Source organism: Vigna unguiculata, chromosome 9 (genome assembly GCF_004118075.2).
Source record: "Vigna unguiculata cultivar IT97K-499-35 chromosome 9, ASM411807v1, whole genome shotgun sequence".
NCBI classification, from domain to species: Eukaryota; Viridiplantae; Streptophyta; class Magnoliopsida; order Fabales; family Fabaceae; genus Vigna; species Vigna unguiculata.
In genome coordinates, this window is record NC_040287.1 from 42,019,701 (window position 1) to 42,041,170 (window position 21,470).

Here is a 21,470-nt window from a genome sequence, read left to right on the forward strand (position 1 = left end):
TACTGTATTAAAAAGTTAAATTAGATTAATTTTGTCTCCTTTATTTTAAATCTTGCGATACCATGATATTTTAGTTTAAAATAAATTATACAATGTATATTTTAAATTTAAGTCAAATAAATCTTAATGTCATTTTCGAGTTATTTAAGTCGGTTATAATGAAAATAAAAACTTTAGTATTGAGCATTTAATAAAGTTTTTAGTGGAGAAATTAAGAAGAATTTAATAAACTTTTATGAAGCTTTATGTTATTGGAGGTGAATTAAATGGATATTATGTAGGTATGTCAAGTTGTATTTATTTTGGATTTTGAGAAATCAGAATTTCTATTATGATTTTTTATTTTGTTCAAAGATCTTACTTATGTCCGTTATCCTTTTTACTAACAAACATTTAAAATTTTACCACTAATTTTACTTACTTTCACCTATTAAATCCTTTAAAAATAACAATATAAATTTCAACTTCTAATCCATTACCCCTCTTCCAAATTAATCTTCACAAGTTGATACATCTTTAAGAAAATTTGTCCCTCCTTGTCATATACATATGTTTTATTTTTATATTTCAAAGATACATACATATGATATAAATAGTATCTATTATTTCTTTAATTTAATTTCCTATAAAAATTAATTTTTATTTATTTAATTAAATCCCTTCTAAAATATAATTTTTTTACATTGAATTAAAATTACAAACCCAAATGTGAATTTTTATATAAAAGATATTGTTTCGACACGAGAAAACATAAAATATCATTCAACTAAAGTTACAATGTCTAACTTTCAAATTCCTATTTATAATCCAAATAAAAGTTTTCACTTCAATTATTTTCTTCAACGCCCAAACCATTTAAAAAACAAAAACAAGTACACACATGTAATGTAATACAGAGAGAGAAAAAACGTTCAAACTTAAATAAAACCAAACACTTCTCAAACATAATGTCATTCAATTCAATTCTAATAATGTAACGCGAATATCAATTCAAATATATATAATCTTCACAAATCAATACACTCAATTTTCTCTTTAACTCAATCTAATAATATATTTAAATCCTATGATATTTCAAAATTTCTCATATACTACGAAGATATATAGATTATAGTAGAGTTTATAGATCAACATATTTATTCATTACATTTTAATAAGTAAACAACCTCATAACCTATTTGTTTCCGATGACGGAAACACAAATAATAGTGATTTGTAAAGAAAGTACGAAACATACATGAAAAAACAATCTAGATAATCTTAATTTTTATTTTTTAAAATTTATCATCTGAAGAGGTAAAAAAGCATAACAGAGTATAATATACAAGATAATTGACTATGCATACATATTTTATTATATTTAATTAATACTCAAAGTTTAAATTGCCTTTAAAAAAACTCAATTTAATAAACAAAACATGATAACGTTGCGTTAATGCTATTACTTTTTTAGTACAACTTCAGTATTGTCGAGTTGGGCATGGATAGTGCTTACCCGCAACCCGACCCGCCAAAAAAAATGCACCTGTTATCTGTCCGTTTATTTGTCGGGTATCCGCTTAAAAAATATCTGTGGATATTTTTAAAATTCGCGGGTACCCGTGGATACCCGATACTCGCAAATATTTTAAAAATTATATATTTTATAAATTTTTTAATATAAAATTATAAAATTAAAATTAAAATTAAAATAAATTTTAATTATAATTAAATTTGACATAATAAAATATATTGTTAATTTTAATTTTAGTTAAATTTAACTTAACAAAATATAAATTAAATTTTAATTTTAATTTTTTGCGGGTAACGACTATCCGTGGGTACGGATAGTATGATACTCATACCCGACCCGTTTATAGGCGGGTATTAAAATACCCGTTACCCGCTACCTGCGGGTAATAAATACCCGTGGATAGTAACTATCCGCCGCAGATTTTATCCGTAGATATCCGCAGACGCGAATATTTTTGTCATTCCTAATTGTGCGCAGATAGTAAAATTAACCCAAATCATCTTTCGACAAACTAATCTTAACAATACCGGAGAATAAATTATTAAGTAATGTTTTTTTCGTAATTATTGGTAAGAGAATTTTAAAGAATACAAACAACACCAAAGCATTAAGAAAAATACATTTCAAGTTACGTAGTTCTGAAAATATTTCTAGATGGATTACACATCCCAAAATGTATTTCTAAAAGTTATTTCTCTCTTTTTCTTTAAACATAAATTTCATTTAAGTAAATTTAAAATTGTACAATTCAGATTCAGAATGTATTTTCAGATCTTAAAATACATTTTGGATTGGACAATTAAAAGATATATATCACTTTTAATGAGGAACAAATTTGGGTTATCATCTTTTTATAGGGGTGCAGAAGATATTGTCCACTATTGGGCTTCGTATTATTCAGCCCACTCAAGAATCATTAGGAGTAGGCTCAAATTCACTACTAGAATGGACTGACGAAACATCCTCCCTGGCAAGTAAAAAGGTTAATATTTTGTTCGATAATTACTGTTAGTTTTAGTTATTAGGAAATTGTTTGACAAAACATTTTAAATTATTTTTTCTGATATTTGAAAGCTTATATGCCGATAGTAATGTGTTCTTTATTAAACAAGTTGATTTTAGTAGATTGCGGTACTTCTTTTATAGTTTTTAAGATTCTTATTATTTATTTATTTTTAAACATTTATAATTCTTTTTGCTCATTTTCATGAGAGGAATAGGTTTCTTGTTCTATTTGTTTTTAAAATATGAAGATTCATTTTTTTACACTTTATGTTACACTGTTCATTTAAATATTGATTGTTTACAGTATATGCTCAAAAACCTTCTAAATTTTTTAGTCTAATTATTTTGAGAAAAAACATATTGCTATACTCAGTTATGATTTTAACACCATTCTTCAAGAAATGAATAATACTATATGATAGGTTTATTTTATGTTATTTTTTATCAAGTACTTCTTATATTACTTAATACAAATATGATGACAATAAGGTATGCTATTTTTATTTTATTTTGAACTTGATTGAGAATATTTAAAATATGAAATAAGATGAATTGTAGATGTACAAAATGAAAAAAAGTGTATATACTGGATGACAATGGAAATAATTCAAATAATTTTCTACAAATTAATTTTTAAATAGTTGAAAATTAATTAACAAATTAAACAGTAAATGTTCCAAAATAGATTTGTATCAATGATTTAAAATTAAAAATTTATCCATAAAGTCTAACCCAATATGTTAAGTGAATAGCTTTAAGCTTTTAAGCCTTTAGCTAGTTAACTAGCTTTTAGTTCTCTTAGTAAACTTTTCATCTACATTTGCTAAAAACAGTCAGTGATAAAAATAATGATTACGAAAAATTAAAACATATTGAGTTTTTAACTTAAGTTTTGATTTGTATTATTAAATTTGATTAACAGATGTTTCTGTTTAAGAATTGATATTGAACAGTGTAGAAGGAAGGCTCACCCAAAATAGCAATAACAGAAAGCGCTCTTCTTTATATAAGTTTGAGGATACAATACAACAGCAGAGACAGAAAAGGCACAACACTCACAAACTGTGGCAACGCAAGGATTGAACACGCGTTGAATAAGCACGCTTTATTTGTGCACGCAACACACAACACACAACACACCAAAGCAAGGACATATATATCGTGTATGTCTTATATATAAATAGAAACGTGCATTGCATGGCTTCATCACGCTTAGGGGCACTTGCGTCTGCCACCGTGGGTGGTGAGACTGGCATAGCAGGGACACACTTCTTGGTTACCGGCAGTTCCCGGTGGTACGCAGTTGCAGCGTCTGCAGCAGGTTCCACACGCTCTGTGACACATGCGCTGACGAGATGCTAAACGGCACCTCGCACCACATGCAGCGTTACAATCTGCAAAATCAACGAAAATTCTAAATCCTGTTCAATCAAATCAAATCAAAAATAGCTACATCAAATTACGTATACTAGATCTTCCTGAATTTCATTACAATACCTATCTGCTGAACAAGAGAACCCTGGGTCTGTGCCTGCACCTGCGGTTTCCCAAGAACACGATAAATCAGTTAGCTATGAAAACAGTGCAGAAGGAGTATTTGAGTAAACAAATAAACGAAGAAGCGACATCTTTATAATTTTAATCACCGTTTGATCAGCTTGGAGTAGATGGAAGAGGAGAAAGGATAGCAGAAGGGATGCGATAAGAAGCTTAGAGAGAGGCATGGTTAGATTTGAAGAGGTGTTTTACTTGAAAATGAAAAGTGCATGGCATGTGAAGTTGGACCCTTTATTTATAGTTGAAACATAAACAGTTTACGACACTCCACTCTAACAATTATAAGTATAAAAACGTAAATCAATTCATGTATTGGCATAGCAATAACATGGATTGAGAACAGTATTCCATATATATCTACAAAAATGGGAGTGGGATACTCTTTGTTGTGATGCGACGCGGAAGAGACATGAAATTGAAAGTGTTTATAAGTGAGTGATGAGGACATTTGGTGGTGAAAGAAAAGAGCTTTCGGAAGCATAAAAAAACAGGCGACAAAGTGCTTTTGCTTCGTCACTAACTGTTCACGTGGCTCCTTCATTAAGCCAAAAACGCGATTTTTGTCTGAATACTTGTTCTACATGATGACTCTCATAGACTTGTTAAACATACTATTAACATGGGAAGCTTTCGGAAGGATAACGCAATGCAACAAAGCTAACGCAAACGGTATGAGAGAAGAGTGGGAAATGCAATTTGATTACGCACTATAGAGTGCATTATTGGGTGGGAGATATATTATATGATACGGAATTGAATGTTATGAAGGAAAAGTACAGGTGCTGGATTATTATTATAACAGCCAAGAAATTTGTTAAGTGGCTCGCCGCCAACTATGGCTTTGGGAGATTGTGATGTGTGAATCTGGGAGTGTGAGATGGGAAGAGAAAGTAGGAAATAAATAAAGTAAGCTGAAATATAGGAAAAGGGTTATTACAGAACACAACGCAATCCTTACAGCTGTATATGCTTTGCCACCACAGCTGTTACTTGATCATATATCAGATTATCTTTTTCTCTATTTTCTTCGAATCATAGATGAAAAATAAATATAACCGAGTACATAAAGATTTTTGCATGTGTAGTGAAAGAGGTAGTTTACAGTGTTGGGAAAAAACATTCTACTTATCGCAAGTTTATGCACCATATCATTACCGTCGTGTAAGAGATTATAGTAATGACGGTGCTAAGAACTGAAATATGTGTATTAAAAAGCAATGAAATATTAAAATATATGAAAACAAATTCTTATAAAAAAAATGTACAATAATGATTGACTAATATTTTAATTGAATCCTTTTTGTTTTTAATTTAAAATGCTAATATATATTATTATGTTATTAAAACAGTTGCAAGGTGAGTGTAATTTTAGTGGATGAGTGTCAAACTCCTCTTTTTCTTAATACTAAGTTGAAGAACTGTGATGAAAACAAAAGATAAACTAAAATTTCAGAAAGTTACATGTGTAGTACATTCTCAACTCAAATTCACTCGGTGACGCGTATACATAACCTATCAAACTCCTCTAGCTGCTATATCTATTCTGACTTTCTAAGTGCCACAAGCCAAAGGATTTCTCAACTTGAGGAATCTGAGAAGGAATGTGAAAATTACACCACTCCTGCAGGAAGCCGAACAACAAGTTGTCCTCCGACAAGACTGCAGTCAAGGAAGAATGAAAAGCGTTAGAAAGTTGACAAAAGAGCATATTAAGATATTGCATATTCTTTGAATTTTACTATCCACCTTTTGACGTAGTAATAGCAAAAATCTGCCAGGATGAAAGTTTGAACAATTTCTGATAGAAGAACAAATGAAGGCCACAATCCGTAACCCAATGCAGTTAGTAGACGTCCATGAGTATCTATTACCTGAGGGAGACAAAGCAGTCATTTTCTTCATCACACAATCAGTTAAAATGAACTAAACTAGTACTCACAGGAAAAGAAGAAAAAATTGATTCAAGGAGGTAAATGATTTCAATTTCTTGCATGAGTTAACGTTCATTTATTCACTTCAACTTTATCAAAAGCTCATTCATCTAACTTGTTTATAGTCACCTATTATCAACATGATAGAGGTTAACTACATGGTTGAGAAGATCAAAAGATATAACTGTCAAACAAAAGGTCTCGATGCCAAAACTCTTACGCAACAACTCTCTTAGAAACATTCAAGCAAATGCTTCTAATAAAGTATGCATAATTCAAGGTTCTAAATATGAAATTTCTCCAACCACAAATCTACATGTTATTATTATATGTATTTCAAAGAATTAGTTGATAAAAAAACTTGGAGAAGTTCAAAATCTGACAAACCTGGAGAACCCAATGTGCACAACTCAAGAACCTTGCAACTCCCAGGGCAAAAACATAGTGTGCTGTGAATGGTTCAACGATCTGAAACATGAATTTAAGAATTAAATCCAACGTTATTTAGAAAGACTAAGAGGCAAAATTGGGTGATCAGATCACTGTATTTAGGATGACTAACGGGCAAAGGAAATAATTACATCAGTAGCAGCAGCAGCATTTCAAACAAATAATAGATAATAAGGAAAAGGTATAGGCAGAAAAGTATATCTCTGAGACCTTAGTGTTCTGCATAACCCGCAGTTGAGGGAGAACAGAGACAGCTTCAAGATAAACACAAAATGCCCAGAGAATCCTATTAACTGTATGATGCCGGGTTGTTGGATGAATAAACAAGGACAGCACAGCACAAGGTATCACCTACATTTTGGTAAAAGAAAATCAGAACACCACATACTCAAAGGAAGAGGAACTGAATCATCCATTCATTCAGTCATCAATGAAGATTTTTAAAACAAAAAATTGAATTAAGCACATGTCATATATCAACTTCCTCAAAGTCAGACATTAATAACTCTGTTTCTGAACAGGTAATCCAGCCAAATAAACTAGCAGGAATAACAGAACACATTGAAACGATCTCCTTCCCTTCTCCTTTTTCTTGAAATCCATACTCCTCTTAAGGAGGAGAAAGTACACAAGGAATCAACAATATCTATTGGAAACTAAACTTCAAGTAGAATTGTAGTACACAGGCAGGAAAAAAAGGAAATCCATCTAACAATAAACATAAAGATAACATAACATAATAATTTTACAAATTTGAGAAGCTCCTAAACTGTTTTCAACACAACCCTAATCCAATTAGAAACCTCAAATTTGACCAACTGCAGTTTTTTGTATTTAACGCCTAACCGGACAAAAAAAAGTTTCTTATGCAAGAGTTCCTCAGGCATTAGTCCGTAGATAAAAATTACATACGAAATTGTGAGATGCTTAAGAGCAAGGCAGAACGAAAGCAACATTGCAAACTGAAAAGAAAAGAAGTGCACGGTATATTGTTCACTTACAAAAGGAAACATACTCTATAGTCTATACATAAAAAAATAGATGACTTACCACATAGTATATTGCAAGGTTATCCTTATCATCCATATAACTAGATTTGAGTTTGAAGCGTATCATATAGATAACCCAGATGGTCGTTCCCAATGTTGCCATATCGAGTAGGGTGTGTATATCATATTCCATCACAAAACTGCAGTAAAGTCTTACGCCTAGGAATATTGCCGTCAGCTCCTGCGATTTCAGCGAAAGCCCTGCGAATATTTAAATCGCCCGTTACATTCAAACAAAAAACATGCAACATTAATTTCTGCTAATACCGTAACAGGATAGAAAAACACTGCGAAAACCACATCAACCCAAAGGTCCAATTTAACACAACCCTACCCTGAAATGTCAACGGTAATTTTTATCTTTTTTGGGGGGAAAAAGGCGTTGAAGGTAAAATTGCAATGAAAATGAAGGGATTTGTACCGGCACAGGTTTTTTCCTTGGTGAGTTTGTAAATGAGGACGGAGATTCCTAATGCATGGACAAACTCCGCGGCAACGAAAAGGCTATCGTGGTCATGAACAACGATTCTGAGGAAGAGCAAGGCGGCCAGGCCGATTAGCACCGCAAGAAAGACCTTCATCTTGGGCGGTTGCCGCCGAAACCATGTCGTGACGGTGTGGATCGGCCTCTTGCTTCCCTTCATTCTTCTTCTTTTTTTCTTTTCCCAACAGATTATTTGTTTGTCACTTTGTCTGGTCTTGTGTTTTCTAACTTGTTCCGAAAGAAGCTAAAAATACAATCCAATCTAATGTAATCTGTGTTCTCAGTTGACGATGATTTAGAACGACACGTGTGACATTAGTTTGGATGTTTTTGTTTACTAGTTTTATATGCGACGGGTGGGTTGCTCAACCACTCTTCTTCCCACTTCATCTCGTCCCTGCATCTTTCGTTTATGAAGGTGGGTGGGTGCGTACACGACACGGCCCACTCACGAATTTGGTAATGGCCCATTAATGCAAATGCTAAAGGAGAGGGTAAAATTATTTTACCAATTTTCTGGGGACTTTTTTACAAATAATATTTAAAGACAGACAAAAACTAAAATTAAAGTCAACTTCCGTTCATTACGCAACAAATACTTGAATAACCGATCATTATCAAGAGAATAAATGCTGGTTTAATATGGACAGAAAGAAATTTTTTTCTTAAATAATCAGTGGTATAAATAACGAAAGAATTAGGATAAAGAAAGAAACTTAACCTAATAAAATTAATGTTAAGAAAAACTTTATTCACTATATTACCTTTTAACTATGTTTTGTTTTAGTATGATTTGAAAGATATTTCCTTTTGTGCTAGACAAATGTTTCCATATCAAAAAAAATCAACTCTGAAAATTATAATTTTTATTTTATTCTTATAAGTAATTAAACTTTGATTATTTAAATATCATTGAGAATAATTGTATAAATTTTAAAAAAGTAAATACTAATGTTTCTTTTTATTAAAATATTCCTTTTTTATCCTATTAAATGATTTAATAGGAATAACATAATTTTTATTTCAATCGATCTATCCTCATCTCTCGTGACCATGTCTTTTCAGAAAAGTTGGAAAAAAATATATTGTTTCATGTATTTTTTTTTTAAAAGATAAATTAAATATTGAAAACTCAGTTTTCTTTTGGACACGCTTCCTAAAAAAATGCAATTGAAATAAAAGAAATTCCTAAGAACATTAATTTAGTTAAAAGGGGCATATTTTTAATACAAAATGTAACAACTCGTAAATCTTGCTCATATTCATATCAAAGTGGTCTTATTTAATGAAAAAACCCCCCAAAAAAAATAATTAGAAGTATTGATATATTTAGAAAAAGAAAACATATACATATGTGTGTGTGAGAGAGGGAGAGAGACAGAAGAGTATGATATCATTTATTTGATTTGCTAAGAGATTGTGATGGTAGGAATGATTGTATATAATATTTTTCTCGCATACTTCATTTCAGTAACAGTGTTTCTTCTACTTTCGGAATTAATGACGTGTTTGGAATCTGAAAACCTCAGACACTATTGCATGTAAAGGATCTGGCTATTACATCCTGTGTAACCTGATGGAGAATTATTTATTTATTAAAAAAAATAATAAGTAGAAACAGAAACCCTCTCCTTTTAATTTCATAATTTTCTTGAAAAATTTAAGATACAAAGTTATCTAACTCAAAAACAAAAGTAAAATATATATTTTGAACTGGTACACAAAATTGGCGATGACTTACATTACACACGATACGATAGTTGCAGCATCTAGTAGGGTGTCCAAATGAGAGGTGACCACATGGACCTGAAATTGGAGAGGTAAGAGGCCAAAACCAAAAGCAACACCACCAACGCCGCCACGCCCCAGGGAAACCCCCCGCCGTCTGTTCTCAGTCGTATGCCACCCAAGAATGGTGGCGGCGCCGGAAGCACAAGGCGCGATCCATGTTTAGAGATGGCGTAGGCAACGACAATCAAGAAAAGGGGCAACAGCAAGAGGAAGAGGTGGAAACCGACAGTGGCGGTGTGCACGGTGGACTTGAAGTTAACGTAAGACGGAACAAATAACAAAAACATGACTATGGCAACTATGGCGAGGAGTTGCAGAGGTGGCGCAGATAAAGAGCACAAAGTGTTTGTTGTCCACCCCTGCTTCCATGCTGGACCCCTTCTCTCCTTCAACGGCCACACCATTTTAGTTTCTCTCACTTCTGCAGTGTGTGGTGGCTACTATTTATAGTGCAGAAGAGCACAGAATTTGGTGTATTATTTGTGTGTTGGCTTTAGCATAAATTCTAAGGTCTTCTCTTTGGGATTGATACCAAAGGAAAAGCCACTGGAGGGCGGTGAACTGCATGAATATATTCTTTGTTGCTTTTCCACCCAAAGCTTTTTATATGGAATGGAGGGACAAATTCTCATGTTTGGGCTACCGATGCTTCATCGTCTCATCAAAATATAACATATAATTGAAAATTATTTTTTAACAAATGACGCTAAACTTTAAATTGTTCACAATGTATATGCGGCGGCGGCGGGATTTCAATTGATGAAAAAAAAAGTTTAATATGATTTACAAAGAGAAGAAAAATGTTTTATATGGAAAATGATATTTGACAAACTTTTATTTATTTCATAAATAACCATTTTTATAAAAAAAATTCTAAAATTTTATTATTTTATTTTTGTAATTTTTATTAAAAAATAAAAAGTTACTTTATTTAGAAATTTTATTAACTTTGTCACCAAATTGTTTGTCATTTAATATATATATATATATATATATATATATATATATATATATATATATATATTTTGAAAATAAAATTTTATAAATAAAAGGTTTGTCAAATATTATAGTCCAACATATAATAATTACATGCAAACTTCTTTTTTTTTGTGAATTTCTTTTGTAAGATTTCACGCAAAAAAAAATCACAAATTTAGAGTATCACTAAACATTTCAATCTGAACTTTTTCTTCAATAAGAGTTAAGACCAATAGTAATACAAATATATTTTTTTATCTTAACCTCTTAAATGTCTTAAAGAACAAAAATTCTTTTAAATGTCTTACAAGAACAAAAATTTAGTGGACTCTCAGAATTTCAAAAATGATAATACCTTTAATACAGTAATGATATATAAAAATGGTAACTCATTAAACTTCAAAATAGAAACAAATTATATTAATTTTCTTTTATAATAAAAAGGTGGCTTATTTAATAATTTAGTTTCTATATTTATGTATTTTTAGTCTCTATATCTTTTTATTTAATTAAGTTCCTAGTTAAAAATAAAATTAATTGAAAATCTTTTTTTTAATAAGGACTTAATGTGTACTTTCCATTAAAATTTGGATGTGATATTTATCAAAATATAGGACACTCGTGATTTTTTCTTTAAAAATTAGATAATCAATTATTTAAAAAAATATAATGAATAAAAAACTTATACATAAGATAAAATAATTTCAACTTTATAAAATCGATTTTAAAGAATTTTTTAATAATTAATATTTTTCAATTAATAATTTCATTTTAATTACTTATTTTTAAAATATTTAAATAAAATTTAGTGATGAATATATTAACAAGTAACAAGTATCCACTCATTATAATATCGTTGTCTATTTTATAAATATCAGAACTAATATACATATATGTTGTCCATCAATATTTCCTAAAAATATTTATTTAATCTATAGTAATATATAAAAAAAAATATTCTCTTTTATATTCATATCTTGTTATCTCATTTTTATTTTTAATAATCATTTTAAAAATAAATTATTTTATAAATATTTTATCTTTAAATTCTAAAAAACATTATAATACTTTGAAAATTTATTTAATGTACATATGTTATTTGTTTAAATTTATATTTAACAACTATTTAAAAATTAATTATATATTTTTAATAATCTTAACTTAAATTTATATGAAATTTAAAATATGCGAAAGTATATTGAGACTGTGTTTTTGTTAGTAAATACAAAAGGAACCAAGTAATCATATTTCTAATATTCTCCATGTTTGAAAGTTGGGTTGAACAAAAACGTAATATGGACCTTGTTTGGGCCCAGGCCTATCTTGCCTGTCCAAAACACAAAGTTTTGGTATTCATAACCCCGATGTGAATTTTCCCCTTACTGCAGATTGAAGTTGATTTTCCAGAGAAATGACTTCGGATGACTCTAAGCCGGTGAAGAAAGAGGAGGAGTCCAACAACAAGAGTTCCGTTTCCAAAATGGTCGCAAAAGTTAAGAAAGAAGAGCCCGAATCCATGAAGAAGAAACCTAAAGCTGTGCCCATAAAGAAGGAACTTAAAGTGAAGAAGGAAATCGACGACGACGACGACCTTCCCCTCGCCAGAAGGACCTCCAACTCCAAGGTTTCTCTTACATTTTTGTTTTTGAGTTCTGCTTTTTCATTTTTATTATTTTATTTGTTTTCAAAGGTTTATGGTATGATATGGAGTTGACTGTGTTTTTACTTCATTTGTTTGGGTTTAAAATTGTAGGAAGTGAATAAAAAGAAGAAGACAAAGGAGAAAGAAAAGGAGCAGGAGAAGAAGAGAGCGAAAAAGGTTTATGATTTACCTGGCCAGAAACGTGATCCACCCGAGGAGGTATCCGAATGCTTCTCTTTGCCCTCGTTTTTGTTTAGGGTCATGTAAAGTTTTGAATTGAGTAACAGGGTTGTAATTCTTCCTATGTTTCAGAAAGATCCTCTTCGAATTTTCTACGAGAGTTTATACGAGCAAATTCCCCAGAGCGAAATGTCACAAATCTGGTGAGTTTTTTTTTTTTTCTTCTTTTCATCTGGAACTTTACTTTGGAGAATGAAGAAGGGAAGGAACTAGGTTGTGATTTATCAAGGGAGGTAGAATTGCTTTGTTATTGTTTTCTGCCCCATTAGGACTTTGTTAGCTCTTACAAAAAAAAATTTAACCCTTATAACAATATTTGTAGAATTTAATAATTTAGCTGAAATACTCATTTGGCTCCAGCAAAAACACCGAAAGAGCCCGTGAAGCTCTCACTGTGAATAAACTAATTATGCTTGTTTTTTGAGTTAATAATGAATGCAGCGATGAAAGAACAGTTAGCATGCTTTTAGCTAAAAAATCTTGACACATGTAACTGGAATAAAGAGCAACTTTTCAAACGCTTAAACTAATGAATATTTTAGGGTCTCAGTTGGCTAAATGCCCTGTGGATAGTTTTCATTTGTTAGGGATATAATATCAGGCTAAAGATCTTTGCCAATGAAGTGGACTTTGTACGGGTGGTAGAATGCTGTTTCATGTGTAACCTTGAACGCAGTTGAATGAAACCAATTCTGTTAAGAGGTGGGCATTTGGCTCAATAGTAATTTCACAGCTTTCATAACACCTCAAGTGAGTCTTGGTAACATATTAAATTGTTTGGGCAAACGAGAAACCATTTTCAAGGCAGATCTGGAGGCCCCCCTGTTTTTCCTCCCCTATGTGGAGATTGACCCATTTTTCATCCCTCTCAAATGTTGAGGGAGATGGACAAATTCTGATTCTCAACTTGAAAACAGAAATAAGAGTGAAGGGGAAAAAAAGGAGGATATGTTGGCTCAACTGAGTCCCCTCCTATATCCCAAGGGTATGTAGCACCTAGCAGTTGCCAACACTCATACATTTTATATCAGATCAGAGTGATTAAAGTGGTAGATGTGACATCAGTTTTTTATTTATAGTTAATAGTTTTGACAATAGATGTGTATTTCCCCACTTCCCATGTTTATGATCACTCATTAAATCACTCCTCAACATGTTGTGACAAACCTTAAGCAACAAGCGACACATACTATTGAAACTTTACATTAAGCATGTTTCAAAATGCAATCATTGTTTAAATAAGAAAAATCTATATCTGCGGTTTATCTTTCAAGCAATAAAGCATGCATTCCATAGTTAATGAAGAATATAGACTGTTTATTTATCATGACCATGACTGCGCATAATTTCAGGCTGATGGAATCGGGGTTGCTTCCTAAGGAAATTGCAAAAAAAGTATTCGAGAAGAAACAAAAGAAATTCCCGCAGAAGCTGTCTTCTCCAGTTAAGGTGGTATCGGCTGCGAAGAGTAGCACCAAGAGTAGCACCAAGTCTGTGACTGTTAAGAAGAAAAACCCAACTTCCCCTTTGTCTTCTCTTAAAAAGAGCACTACGAACCCCACGGCGAAGCAGTCTAACAAGAGGAAGTCTAAGGCTCTCAGCTCAGAAGATGACGATGTCACTGATTCTGATGATGAAGTTATTATAGCCGCAGCAAAGAGGAGAAAAATGGCTTAATTATGCCCATCCGTAACAACATTTTTATTTTGATATGATGTTATTTAACTTTTGAAATGTTAACCACAGTATGCTTCAATACTCACATCTGAACTTTCACTCTGACACACGTGTATGTCTTGTCTGATGTATTACTTTTTCTTTGTGGATTTGGATAGGATGAGGAAGAGAAAGATGAGGGGGTAAATTAAGAGAAAAGGATTGTTCTTATGCAAAACTATGGTGAATAGCTGGTGGAAAACTATTCCTTCACTTCTAATTGTTTTTGCTTTTTTATTTTTGTATCTCTTTCCTGTTTTTCCTTTATCATTCACTTGCACGCATGCGGTTTCATCAGCAGAGGAATCGAGGATTGATGATTTCTTTTTGATGTGTAACTTTGAGATATTCATGATTTTTTTGTTCTCAGAGGGCATGCATCTTAGAGAAAAATAGACTCTTGTGCAAGGAGATTGAGTTTAAGGATTGTGGGATTTTATCGGAGATGAGAGCTTATTATAAGGAGTATAAGGATGGGGAAGGTTGCAGGAATCAGAATCTTGTAAGTTACATTTGCAAATTTAATTTTGTTGAGGTAGCTACTGCAAGCCATACATAAGTTATTGATCATCGATTTGGCATTGTTTTTTAAACTTTACCTAGCCAAATCGTTTCCATTTTCAACTAGTGTTTTTTTTTCTTATGACATAATAGATAGTGGATTTGTCATCATACATTTTATATACATGTTTACGAGTAATTAAAGTACATTTCATGATTGAAAGGACAAAAAGTGGATTTAATCTGAATTGTAAAACATTTTTTTTATTGATTAGACATGTAGTTAAATTCTTATCTATGCCGTGGACAAAAGTGTTAAACTTAAACAAATTATTTAATTATTTATTTGGTCTCAATTTTGATTTATGCTATCTAAATTTTTGTTTTAATTGATTTATAATTTTAAAAAAAGTTGACTTAATTAAGTTAGTTTCATTAGTATCTTACAAATTTTGTTATTAGTATTGTTCTGCATCAATTTGTAATTTTTCTTTTTCACATGTCAAGTCCCGTGGCACGATAAGTAACGCTAATACTTTATAGGTTTAAATATATATTTTGTTTTTATTTTTATTGTTTTTATTTAATTTGGTCTTTTTTTTTTGTGTTCATTTAGGTTTTCATTTTTGTTAAATTTTGGTTAATTTAGTTATTTTTACTAACAGTGTTTAAGTAATTAACGTTTTTTAAACTGTACATGTCACATGTCAATTCCTTTTTTTTTTAATTTTTAAAATTTTTTAACTTTTTAAATTTTATAAAAATTGATCATGTGACAAGTCATAATTGTGTCACATGTTAATGTCACGTGTTAGTTTGTAGTTGTTTTATTTTTTGTGTTCAATTTAGTCTTTATATTCGTTATTTTTGTTCAATTTAATCCTAATTTTATTAAAATGAATAAATTTTTTTCCTTTAAAATTTATCTTAAATTTAATACCTTTTATAAAAATTATACTAATACTTTTTAAAATTGACATTTTTATTAATTATTTTTTAAATTTAATTATAAATTGAATATAATACTTATATTGAATTGTTAAATAGAATATTTCTAATTGTTATAAATATTAGTTTACTTTTCTTATTAAATATAAGAATTTTAGAATATATGAATTAAACTTAACAAAATTTGATTAAAATGACTAAATTCACGTATTTTGATAAATGAATGATTAAATTGGTCCAAAATTTTGAATTATATTAATTCCAAAATTCATTAAAAATTAAAGGACCAAAAACATATTTAACCCTTATTTTAACAGTGCTTAGTATATATAATTTTAGTTTGGATTCACAAAAATAATAATAATATATTTATCATGATTTTAAGAATTTTTGTATATTTTTCAATATACATATATCACATGTCGTATCTTGTTATTTTTAAAATAAATATAAGATAAGTGTCATATTCGATACATGTATCATGTTCCTGTATTATCCATGTATTATAGATTATTATACATTTATGAATTTGAATTAGTTTATATCTTATTATGTTACTTGTTCAATACATTGCACTATTATATTTTTAAACTGTTATTATGTTCGAGGAATAATACTATCACCGAATCTGTTGAAAAATTGTCATGTATTTATATTTTGAGATATTTTGGCAGTAATTTCTTTTATTTTAAATGTAGTATATTTATGGAAATATATAAATTTTGTGTATAATGAATTTAAATGTTTGAAAATATTATAAATTCCTATATACAAATACCATAATAAAAGAGGGTAAAAGTTGTACGAACAAGTAAAAACTAAAACATGAACAATAGAATCAAATTAAACCATATAAAATTACAAGAATACTTTGTCGTTTTGCATAATATACGTACACCAATAATTCATATTTAAATTTCCCAAATATATTTTCAGAAATATAATTTGAAGATAACTAACAGTTTTTTTCATATGATAATGTATTTTATTAAATCAGATTACATAACTAAGATGATTTAAGATAGCTCCGACTCATTTAAAAGAATAAAAAATAAATATTTATAAAAGTTTAACGTAACTTAATAATTAAAAAAAGGAAAAATAAAACAGTGGTATAGCAGTTAAGATACATTTTAATTATGTCCAACAAAATTGACACGTATGATAGTATTATTAGTCAACATAGGTGTATTTAAATCCTTATTATTAAACTAAAATTTCTTTAGATATTAGTTTTTAAATAATTATTATAAATGTCAAAATCTATTATGCATTGTAACTTATAATCCAATGAGTTTTTATTTCTTTTACATGACCAACAACGAGAATGAAAAATAACATTAAGAATCTAATTGATAAAAAGTAATATCATTCTCTATTTTAGAAAGTATCGTATGTATCCCATAAGATTTTATTTTCTACACCTATTTAAAACATTCAATAAAAAATGTTCTAAATATTATAAGGAGATTCGACAGAAATTTATATTTTAGCAGTAATCTTTTACTTTTTAATATTTGGATATTTCATTGTTATTTTTTTTTATCTATTTAAAAAATAACACGTAAATTAACAAAAACAACTAATTATTGTATTTAACAGGCCACTTGCTTTCTTTGAAATACACTCTAATAACTTATAAGCTGCTTACTTGAAACAATATCAAATATTTTTAAAAGAATATTTAAACATACATAAAATCTGGTAAAAAAAAAAGTATTAAAAGAAATAATATGAATAGTGTGGTAACGATCTGCATAAGAAAAAGTGATAAGTCTCTGGTTTGGTTGAATGAATGGCACGACCAATGAATCCTATCGGATTGCAAAAAAGAGCGCGACCAAAAAATCACTCAAAGCAACCATAAACCCTAGTCACCTCAATTCTTCCACACACGACACGTGTCAACCTTCAGCGCGTGCTGTGGATTTCCAAATTCTCTTTTTATTAAGCAGACGCAGAAGGAGCCTCTTTCTTCCTACCAACACAAAAACACAAACTCTCTCTCTCTCTCTCTCTCCTATCTCTTCTTCATCCTTCTTACTCTATCTGTTTCGCTCATCCTCTTTGTTCTCTGCAATGGGAATTCAAATTTAGAGGAACGCCAAACGGAGATTAGTAGAACCAGTGGAGAAAGATTACGAGGATGAAACAGAGGACTGGGTCCAGTGTCTCATCGTACAGTACGAGGGAGAACGAAGTAGCGGAAATCCTCGTGAAGCTCCGAAGTTTTATATTGGAATTCGGGTGCGTCCGCGGAATCCTTCCACAGTCGTGGGGTCGGAAGAAAAAGAGATCTGTGATTAGTGCTAATCCGAAAGCAGAGGAAGCTTCGAGCCCCGCAACCCCTCTCTCCTTCTCTCCCAGTGAATCCGATGAAAACCCAACCTCTCTCTTCAGACGAAACGTTTCTCTCAAAAGGGTATTTTCCTTTTCCTTTTATCTTTTATCTTTTATCTTTAATCTTTCAAATCTATGTTTTTTCTTCTGCGTCTCTTCTTTCGTCCTCGTAATTTGTGGGTTTACTTGAAAACTCGCAGAAGAGAGAACACTGTGTGAAGATTATACAGGATTTGAGCAAAGACAACGATTTACTCTCCGGGGTAACTTCTCTCTCTTTCTTCCTCTGTTTGAATTTAATCGATTGTAAGAGATGGGGTTTAGCGAGTAACCCGGTAACACGGGTTGTTTCCCGAGTTTCCGGTGTTTGGATTTGGACCGTCTTAAATAGAAGAGTGAAATTTTGAAAAGGAAAGAAGAAATCTTGCTTAACCGTCGTTGATCTGTGAAAAATTCCTTGCAGGAGATTAAGAACGTCCAGTGTTACTTTGACAAGTTGAAAGACTACAATTTGAAGTTGAAAGCAAGAAAACAAGAGGTATTATTACTGCCGCTACTGCTACTACTCCCACTAGTATGCCAATTTTCTTTTCTTTTCTTTTTGGGTTTATCTCTTTTTTTTTTTTTTTCTTTTTTGTTGGGTATTTCTCGTTCTAGTTATATTTATGTTGCTTTATCTTTTGTTTTTCTGATGGTGGGTCCACTTCTTTATTTAGATTTATTGATTTATTGATTATTGAATTGCTATTTTTTTTTTACAGCTAAGTCATGGCCCAATGCAAGGTGTTGTAGAACACAAGCAACCGCAGTTCTCCGGTGTGGCGCATCATCCACCGTTGATCTTGAATCAGTCGGCGTGCGGAGTCGCAACGGCGTCGTCGGGAGTAGCATCCTCGAGTAGTAACGATGTGGGCCCAATTGGAATTCCCGATCTGAACCTACCACTGGAAGAGTCCATGGGTTTGGAGTTTTGTGAACCGTTGGATATGAGTGTGAATGTGGCTAACAGGAATCTGAGTAGGGCCATGGCAGCTCAGGCCCGTCAGAATAGGCTTCACATTTACAGGTTCAAGAATTCAATAGGAATTAGTAAACCCCGTTACTCTTGTAGATGATGATGATGATATAATAATCATAATAATTATAATATTATTACTATCATTATATTAACCAAATCCTTTATTTTCATACACATAGAATTCTTCTTCCTATTCTTTCTCTCACTCTTTAGCATTAGTGTTGGTATTATTCCTAAGGAATTTAAAGTGTGTTCTGTTCACAGAACATAATGTATATATATCAGGGAAGCTCTCTCAGATTTTGTCGGATTTTTGTTTCGTGAATGATGATAATGATAATAACGTTTCTGATTCAGAGTTTAAGGCAATTTAAAAGCACCAATCGATGCAACGGTGTAGCATTTAGCATTACCTACTCACTGGTCACTGTGTCTTCTAGTTATTTTTTCAAACTATCTACTTTTAAATATAAATATTTTTGTTTATGTCTCATTAGATGTTTTTTTTTTCTATAATTATACGATTACGTTTAGTTTTTAAAGATTTTAATTACTAGTCATAAATGAATGCATGAAAATAATGATGATGACAATGTTGTGTTTTTAATTATTTTTTTTTATCGGCCTCGATCTCTCATAAATGGAATTTCTTAAAAATGAACCAAATATTAGCTTGTGCAGAAAGGAATCGATTAGTATGAGATAATGGTGCATGTTTGTGTGCTGTTTAACTATATTTTTTTTGTCTTTAGACCGTGCAAGACTATGAGTATCAACGCACGTGGGATAAGGTTGATGCACTTCAGTAACTCTACCCTCTGAGTAAAATAAGATTCAATTTAATTTTTTTTTAAATAAATAAAAATCTAAGTCACGCGCCGCCTTGTTGTGTTTTTAGTTAGGGTTTGTTTCAGTCTTGTACCTGTTTTAGATTGGGCCTGTCTTTTGGGCTTATGCATGGATTTTGTTTTTTTTTTCCTACTCTAGACCAAGGAAAACCCCAGTTTATTTGTAGATTGTATTGATATCTTCTTTAGCCTATGCTCCTCATTTTCGGTGAATCACATCTCAAATAATCTAAAATCTATAACTATAAACAGATACACCTCTTCTCCATTTTGTTTTTCTAATTTCACCCTCTTAATTACTAATTTTTAAATTTAAATAATTATTTATAATAAAAAAATATTTTTTATTTTATTATTTAGTAACTTTTTTTTTTAATTTAAATAATTATACCTAATAAAAAATTATTTATATAATATTACTTTAATATTTTTTACTCTTATCATTTTAGTAATTATTTTTTACTTCAAATAATTATTTATTATAAAATAATTATTTTCTTTTATTATTTTGGTAATACTTTTCAAATTTAAATATTTTAATAATTATTATTTACACAAATTTTTTATAATATTTTTATTTTAAATATTAAAATTATTTTATCTATGATTATATATCTATAATTATAAAAAATAATTTTTTAATTTAAATAATTTATATATATTTTAAAAAATATTATGCATAACGCCTCTGTTTACGTGCTTACCCTAGTCATCTAAAGAATACAGACAAAAAAATGTTTGGATGACAAATTTTAAATGGCAATTCATTTTTACAGAAATTTTGAAATAATTTACAATAAAATTATTCTCTTGGTAAATTTTTTAGAAGAAATTAAGATGTTAGAAGTTCTGTCAGATTAATTTAATTATTTAGACATGATGAAATTCACTTCAACCAACTGACATTTTTAAATTTTTGAATTCTGCAAAAGCTTCAAATATTATTTATAACACACTTTGAGTTTTGTCTATCTTGAAAGAAAAATATCAGATTTGGGAGGGGATTGTTAGCTGTCATGTGTAACAGTGAAATCCTTTAAGAAAAAATGTTACCTGAAGTTTTTGCTAATATCATACAAGAATGGTTGCACGTTAAATTAAAAATAAAATAAAATAAAATATATTTCTATGGTGATAAATTTATTTACGGGTGCAAATAATAAGACAATATTAAACATTATCTAACAATATAATTATGATTTGCATTGGATAATTTATTTCTCTTAAATATTAAATTATATCTTACTGCAACACAATATTCAATCTCATTCTGAAAAATGTGTCATTATATACCTTTCGGACTTTCACTCATTGCCCTGTATATAAAATGTAGCTTTTTTATATAAGAATATTAAACAAAATAAAATTTTTTAAAATTTAAAATTAGGTTGTGTAATTTAATTAATAGAAGTTGTCTAGTATAATCTTTCAAAATTTTATTGTAATTTGAGTACAAAGT

General features: G+C 30.2%; 5 protein-coding genes across 6 annotated transcripts; 2 read left to right on the plus strand and 3 right to left on the minus strand.

Moving 5' to 3' along the window:
• Nucleotides 1–3,495: 3,495 nt before the first annotated feature.
• LOC114164502 (gibberellin-regulated protein 1-like) lies at nucleotides 3,496–4,337 on the minus strand. Its single transcript, XM_028049200.1, has 3 exons — nucleotides 4,165–4,337; nucleotides 4,016–4,055; nucleotides 3,496–3,912 (listed from the first exon to the last, which is right to left on the minus strand). The coding sequence occupies exons 1-3, from the start codon at nucleotides 4,240–4,242 to the stop codon at nucleotides 3,731–3,733; spliced, it is 300 nt and encodes a 99-aa protein (XP_027905001.1). The 5' UTR covers nucleotides 4,243–4,337; the 3' UTR covers nucleotides 3,496–3,730.
• A 1,114-nt stretch (nucleotides 4,338–5,451) lies between these two features.
• On the minus strand, nucleotides 5,452–8,219 carry LOC114164153 (putative ER lumen protein-retaining receptor C28H8.4). Its single transcript, XM_028048696.1, has 6 exons — nucleotides 7,927–8,219; nucleotides 7,507–7,706; nucleotides 6,667–6,807; nucleotides 6,394–6,474; nucleotides 5,822–5,946; nucleotides 5,452–5,734 (listed from the first exon to the last, which is right to left on the minus strand). The coding sequence occupies exons 1-6, from the start codon at nucleotides 8,147–8,149 to the stop codon at nucleotides 5,686–5,688; spliced, it is 819 nt and encodes a 272-aa protein (XP_027904497.1). The 5' UTR covers nucleotides 8,150–8,219; the 3' UTR covers nucleotides 5,452–5,685.
• Nucleotides 8,220–9,758: 1,539 nt separating this feature from the next.
• On the minus strand, nucleotides 9,759–10,184 carry LOC114163737. Its single transcript, XM_028048032.1, has one exon. It carries the CDS (start codon nucleotides 10,182–10,184, stop codon nucleotides 9,759–9,761), a length of 426 nt encoding a protein of 141 aa, XP_027903833.1.
• A 1,931-nt stretch (nucleotides 10,185–12,115) lies between these two features.
• On the plus strand, nucleotides 12,116–14,926 carry LOC114196299 (DNA ligase 1). Of its 2 annotated transcripts, XR_003606656.1 has the most exons (5): nucleotides 12,116–12,382; nucleotides 12,512–12,619; nucleotides 12,713–12,783; nucleotides 13,993–14,550; nucleotides 14,727–14,926. XR_003606656.1 is itself a non-coding variant. In XM_028086899.1 (4 exons), exons 1-4 carry the CDS (start codon nucleotides 12,170–12,172, stop codon nucleotides 14,315–14,317), a joined length of 717 nt encoding a protein of 238 aa, XP_027942700.1. In that variant the 5' UTR covers nucleotides 12,116–12,169; the 3' UTR covers nucleotides 14,318–14,694. The 2 variants fall into 2 exon arrangements, 1 of the variants encoding a protein (XP_027942700.1); XM_028086899.1 differs by lacking the exon at nucleotides 14,727–14,926 and having other exon boundaries at nucleotides 13,993–14,694.
• Nucleotides 14,927–17,775: 2,849 nt separating this feature from the next.
• On the plus strand, nucleotides 17,776–19,519 carry LOC114162501. The gene is made up of 4 exons (XM_028046416.1): nucleotides 17,776–18,227; nucleotides 18,346–18,408; nucleotides 18,609–18,683; nucleotides 18,907–19,519. The coding sequence occupies exons 1-4, from the start codon at nucleotides 17,952–17,954 to the stop codon at nucleotides 19,258–19,260; spliced, it is 768 nt and encodes a 255-aa protein (XP_027902217.1). The 5' UTR covers nucleotides 17,776–17,951; the 3' UTR covers nucleotides 19,261–19,519.
• Nucleotides 19,520–21,470: the final 1,951 nt, after the last annotated feature.

Excerpts from the sequence above, each read along its gene's own strand:
- LOC114163737 (XM_028048032.1), bottom strand. The coding sequence starts at position 10,184 with ATGGTGTGGCCGTTGAAGGAGAGAAGGGGTCCAGCATGGAAGCAGGGG.
- LOC114164502 (XM_028049200.1), bottom strand. The coding sequence starts at position 4,242 with ATGCCTCTCTCTAAGCTTCTTATCGCATCCCTTCTGCTATCCTTTCTC. Across the intron at positions 4,056-4,164 it reads TACTCCAAGCTGATCAAACG|GTGCAGGCACAGACCCAGGG; the intron begins GTGATTAAAATT and ends GGGAAACCGCAG. Across the intron at positions 3,913-4,015 it reads TTCTCTTGTTCAGCAGATAG|ATTGTAACGCTGCATGTGGT; the intron begins GTATTGTAATGA and ends TTGATTTTGCAG.
- LOC114164153 (XM_028048696.1), bottom strand. The coding sequence starts at position 8,149 with ATGAAGGGAAGCAAGAGGCCGATCCACACCGTCACGACATGGTTTCGG. Across the intron at positions 7,707-7,926 it reads CAAGGAAAAAACCTGTGCCG|GGCTTTCGCTGAAATCGCAG; the intron begins GTACAAATCCCT and ends AAATATTCGCAG. Across the intron at positions 6,808-7,506 it reads ACCTTGCAATATACTATGTG|GTGATACCTTGTGCTGTGCT; the intron begins GTAAGTCATCTA and ends ACCAAAATGTAG.
- LOC114162501 (XM_028046416.1), top strand. The coding sequence starts at position 17,952 with ATGAAACAGAGGACTGGGTCCAGTGTCTCATCGTACAGTACGAGGGAG. Across the intron at positions 18,228-18,345 it reads GAAACGTTTCTCTCAAAAGG|AAGAGAGAACACTGTGTGAA; the intron begins GTATTTTCCTTT and ends GAAAACTCGCAG. Across the intron at positions 18,409-18,608 it reads ACAACGATTTACTCTCCGGG|GAGATTAAGAACGTCCAGTG; the intron begins GTAACTTCTCTC and ends AATTCCTTGCAG.
- LOC114196299 (XM_028086899.1), top strand. The coding sequence starts at position 12,170 with ATGACTTCGGATGACTCTAAGCCGGTGAAGAAAGAGGAGGAGTCCAAC. Across the intron at positions 12,383-12,511 it reads GAAGGACCTCCAACTCCAAG|GAAGTGAATAAAAAGAAGAA; the intron begins GTTTCTCTTACA and ends TTAAAATTGTAG. Across the intron at positions 12,620-12,712 it reads AACGTGATCCACCCGAGGAG|AAAGATCCTCTTCGAATTTT; the intron begins GTATCCGAATGC and ends CCTATGTTTCAG.